Source organism: Perca fluviatilis, chromosome 14, assembly GCF_010015445.1.
Source record: "Perca fluviatilis chromosome 14, GENO_Pfluv_1.0, whole genome shotgun sequence".
NCBI classification, from domain to species: domain Eukaryota; kingdom Metazoa; phylum Chordata; class Actinopteri; order Perciformes; family Percidae; genus Perca; species Perca fluviatilis.
In genome coordinates, this window is record NC_053125.1 from 25205913 (window position 1) to 25209732 (window position 3820).

A 3820-nucleotide genomic window follows, 5' to 3' on the forward strand; every position below is an offset into this window, starting at 1 on the left:
AAAGTCAGACTCAAAAGGAAACAAGGGATCGTGTTGCTGTGCTGTGTGTTGTTCTTTCATTCACCGGACCATCCGTTATAATAATAATAATAATAATAATAATAATAATAATAATAATAATAATAATAATAATAATAATAATAATAATAATAAGGTAAGTGGGCGACTTCTCTCCTCCCTGCCTGCCGGGATAATGCTGCTTTACAGCGGCCCCATTTTATCACCACACCCTGATGTTACTCCACCTCACATCTGGACAAAGTAACAACATGGCTGCAGGTCTTCCTCATGAGTCACCAGCTGAGCTGATGAAGATTTAATAAATAACCTACTTCTTCAGAGAAGCAGCTGATTCTCCGTTTAAATGATAATTTAATCATTTAGCAGACATTGTTGCCATTTATTGATTAGATAAGAAAACCGAGTCAAATCAGTTGAATACGTTTTTTTCTTTATTGACCTATTTTTATGTATGATTTTTTTTATATATTTTCAGACTTGTTCTGATTTCCCAGTAGCCTATAGTTGATTAATGACAGAACAAAGTGTTCACTGTGTTTATCTTCTTCTGGATATTAGTTCGGATGATATCAGCAGAAAAGGCGGAAGTGAGTTTTTATAAAGTGCGCAACACAGAAACAGCTTCACCAGTCTGACTTGTTTCCTTTTTAAGTCTTCAGAGTTTTCAATAACAAACATATTCAGAGTTCTAACAGCAGAAGATGAATCCGGGTCATAAATCCATCAGTTATTATCTGGATCAGCACACACTACTAAAGGGTTTAAACTGTCTCGAGACAACACTGAAACACATTATTCCCATTTATTCACCTGGACAATATACTTCATATAAATAATAACTATTAATAACTATTATTGTTATTTATAATGTAATAATGTTGCAATAAAAGAACAAATCTGCCTTTTATACCAGAATCCAATAGGTCATCGAGTATAATTAATAAACTTTGAACGCCGTTTGAACAAATCAATCAGTTTGTTCCTGCAGCTTCTGTTTGGGATATCTGAAAGAGTTTAGAAAGCAGAGTTTATCAAATGATCACGAGGACAGCATCAGCTGTGTTTAACACCTCACCCTGAGTCTCTTCTGTCCCACATACAGCAGCAGCATATCAAAATATATAATAATATATATAATATATACACAGCTGGAAGGTGAAGACTAAAGCTGACTTTCTTCTTTTAGGGAACGGCACATGTTCTGCCACACAGCCTACAGCTGAAAAGGTAAGAACTCCTAATAACAATACGATCATTAAAATCATAAGATCAAAGTAATCCTGATCGGTAAGAGTGCTACACCAGCGGACGACAAGTCCTTAAAAACAACTTAAAGTCCACGTCCGATAACTAAAATCCCCCAAAGTGGATAAAAACGGGATAGACTTCCAGTCCTGGCAGAACCTCTGAGCGTTAAACAGCGGCTGGACTCCAGCAGCAGCAGCAGTGGTGGTGGTGAGACTGGATCAGGACTGTACAACTAGATCATGACGGTAGAAGTGGCGATAGTCTATGTGCAAAAACATCACGAGCTCCGCCCACCGAGATAGGTATCTGTGACGCGGCGGAGCTGGAGAGTGGGATGTGTCCTTGTCAGGACACATCCCACTCTCGCTCCGCCCGTTGCACACGGATGGCAGTATAAATATGCCCGATGTCAGAAGCCTTGGCACAGTGCAACTTAACGATCGTTCTTACATGTAGCTTGCTGTACATGTACATACTATAGGGCTACAGTTTCACTTCCTATGACGCATTGTTCTGGAGAGATGCTGATTGACATGAACATGAGGTTGTTTGTGTTACTGCTTTGATATTTTTGTGTTTATCTAACATGAGACTACTGAGGAGAGAAGCTGCTTCTGATTTGGAGATTGTGAACTCTGAGCTCATGTGTTTGTGACTCTTCACCTCTGTCTCCTCTCACAGGGAGAAGATGATCTGCAGCATCCTGCTGCTCATCATCCTGACCTCCTGTGTCTCTGGTTAGTTTACAGCATCACTTTATTATCCACTAACACTAAACAAAGAATCACTAAAGTGTCCACAGAAACATGTGGAGATGGAGTTTAAAGTTGTCAGTGTGTCTGCTCCTCACTTTCCCTCTCTGTCTCCTCAACAGGAACATTTGTAGTGAATGTGACCCAGACCTCCTATCAGGCAGAGGAGAACCACCACATCACACTGGAGTGGACCTTCACAACCAACCCTCACACTTCCTCCAACTCTCTTTCTATCGACTGTAATAAGTTCTCTGATCTCAGACCCTCAGTCCTGTTTCATCTCCATGAAGGAGTTGAGGCCCCAGAGTTTCAGGATGAACAGTTTGCAGGACGAGTCCAGTGGGACAAAGACGTCCTCAGAGAAGGACGACTCAGACTTCATGTGTCCAGACTCAGGACTGAAGACTCGGGACTGTATGTGTGTAGAGTGCACACAAGTTATGGGAGTAGCTCTGGTAAATGTCGGCTCAATGTCACTGGTAAGTTGATTCACAAGAACTTCCATAACAGGTTCAATTCAGCAACTTTTTGTTTTGGATGAATAAAAACCTGAGAATTTAAAAGTAAAAACAATCCACGATCCTTACACTTCCTTTTCTTTTAGTGAAATGTTTTTTCTTCACATGAATGAAACGGATGTGTTTGGTCTCTTTACAGCAGCGAGGGATCGGCCTGAACCTGAGACACCAAACACAACAAGTCCACCACAGCCAGAGAGTCGGGGAAGGATCGGTCTCTACTGTGGACTGACAGCAGCTCTGCTGGGTTTTTGTTTCTGTTTTTTCAGGCTTTGTTTAAAAATCAAGATTTCTACTCAGAGAAAAGTTCAGCAGGTGGATCAGTGGAAACAGTTTAATCAACAACTATAATGACACTAAACTGGTAGAATCCAGTTACATACCACAGAGCCCCAGAAAATACCAGTTCCCCATTGTCTGTCAGGTTACAACTCTGATGCTTCACACACACATCAGCAAAATAAACACAAACCAACTGAAAAGTGGATTGAAACACATCTTTCCTTTTATATTCCTCAGTAAGTGACTGAGTGACCATTGTTTCCTCCATCATTTGTTAGACAGATCTGAATATTGAAATACTCTCCTCGTATTCCACACAGGCTACAGCTCATATGTGCAATTTTTAAAACCTTTTTCATTTAAACTTCTACCAGACTTTGTATACAGCATTTACTGTAACACATAGAGCTTTAACCTTTTCTTTTTGGAATTTGAACCTTAAAATGAAATGTACTGGTACTGTTGTATTATTGTCTGTTACTTCCAGCAAAGGGAGCTCTTCACCAGAAGAAGAAATGCTCCATGTCTGCCTGCAGCTTTTTATTGACCTTTATCACCTGAGACTCTGGTTAAGAGTCTTGTGTTGTGTAACTGAAACTGTAACTTCACCTGCCAAAGACAAAGAGAGTTAACTTCTCCACTGCCATCATCGAGGCCATCTTCACCTCCTCCATCAGCGTCTAGAGACGGTACGCTGCACTCTGCCCTTGTCCTTGGAGGTGGCAGCAGCGTACCGTCTCTGCTGAGACCCCCCCCCCCCTCCTAGATGTTTACGTTACATTAACGTACATCCTGGACTATAACCTGTCCATTGCATTAACTATCTCTCCTGAACTATTGCACATTCCCTCAACATCTGTTCACATCCTGCACTAAACCATTCAGCCTTCTTTTCTTATTGTTAACTGTAATATTTTTTGGTTCTGTTATTGTTTCTTTTACATGTATTGGTCATTTTATATGTTTATGAATGAACTGTCCCCCAAGACAATAATC

The 3820-nt window shown here is 40.5% G+C and overlaps 1 protein-coding gene across 1 annotated transcript; it reads left to right on the forward strand.

The window, feature by feature from the left end:
- Positions 1-1898: 1898 nt before the first annotated feature.
- Positions 1899-3508, forward strand: LOC120572540. The gene is made up of 4 exons (XM_039821871.1): positions 1899-2006; positions 2144-2503; positions 2682-2857; positions 3443-3508. The coding sequence occupies exons 1-4, from the start codon at positions 1958-1960 to the stop codon at positions 3506-3508; spliced, it is 651 nt and encodes a 216-aa protein (XP_039677805.1). The 5' UTR covers positions 1899-1957.
- Positions 3509-3820: the final 312 nt, after the last annotated feature.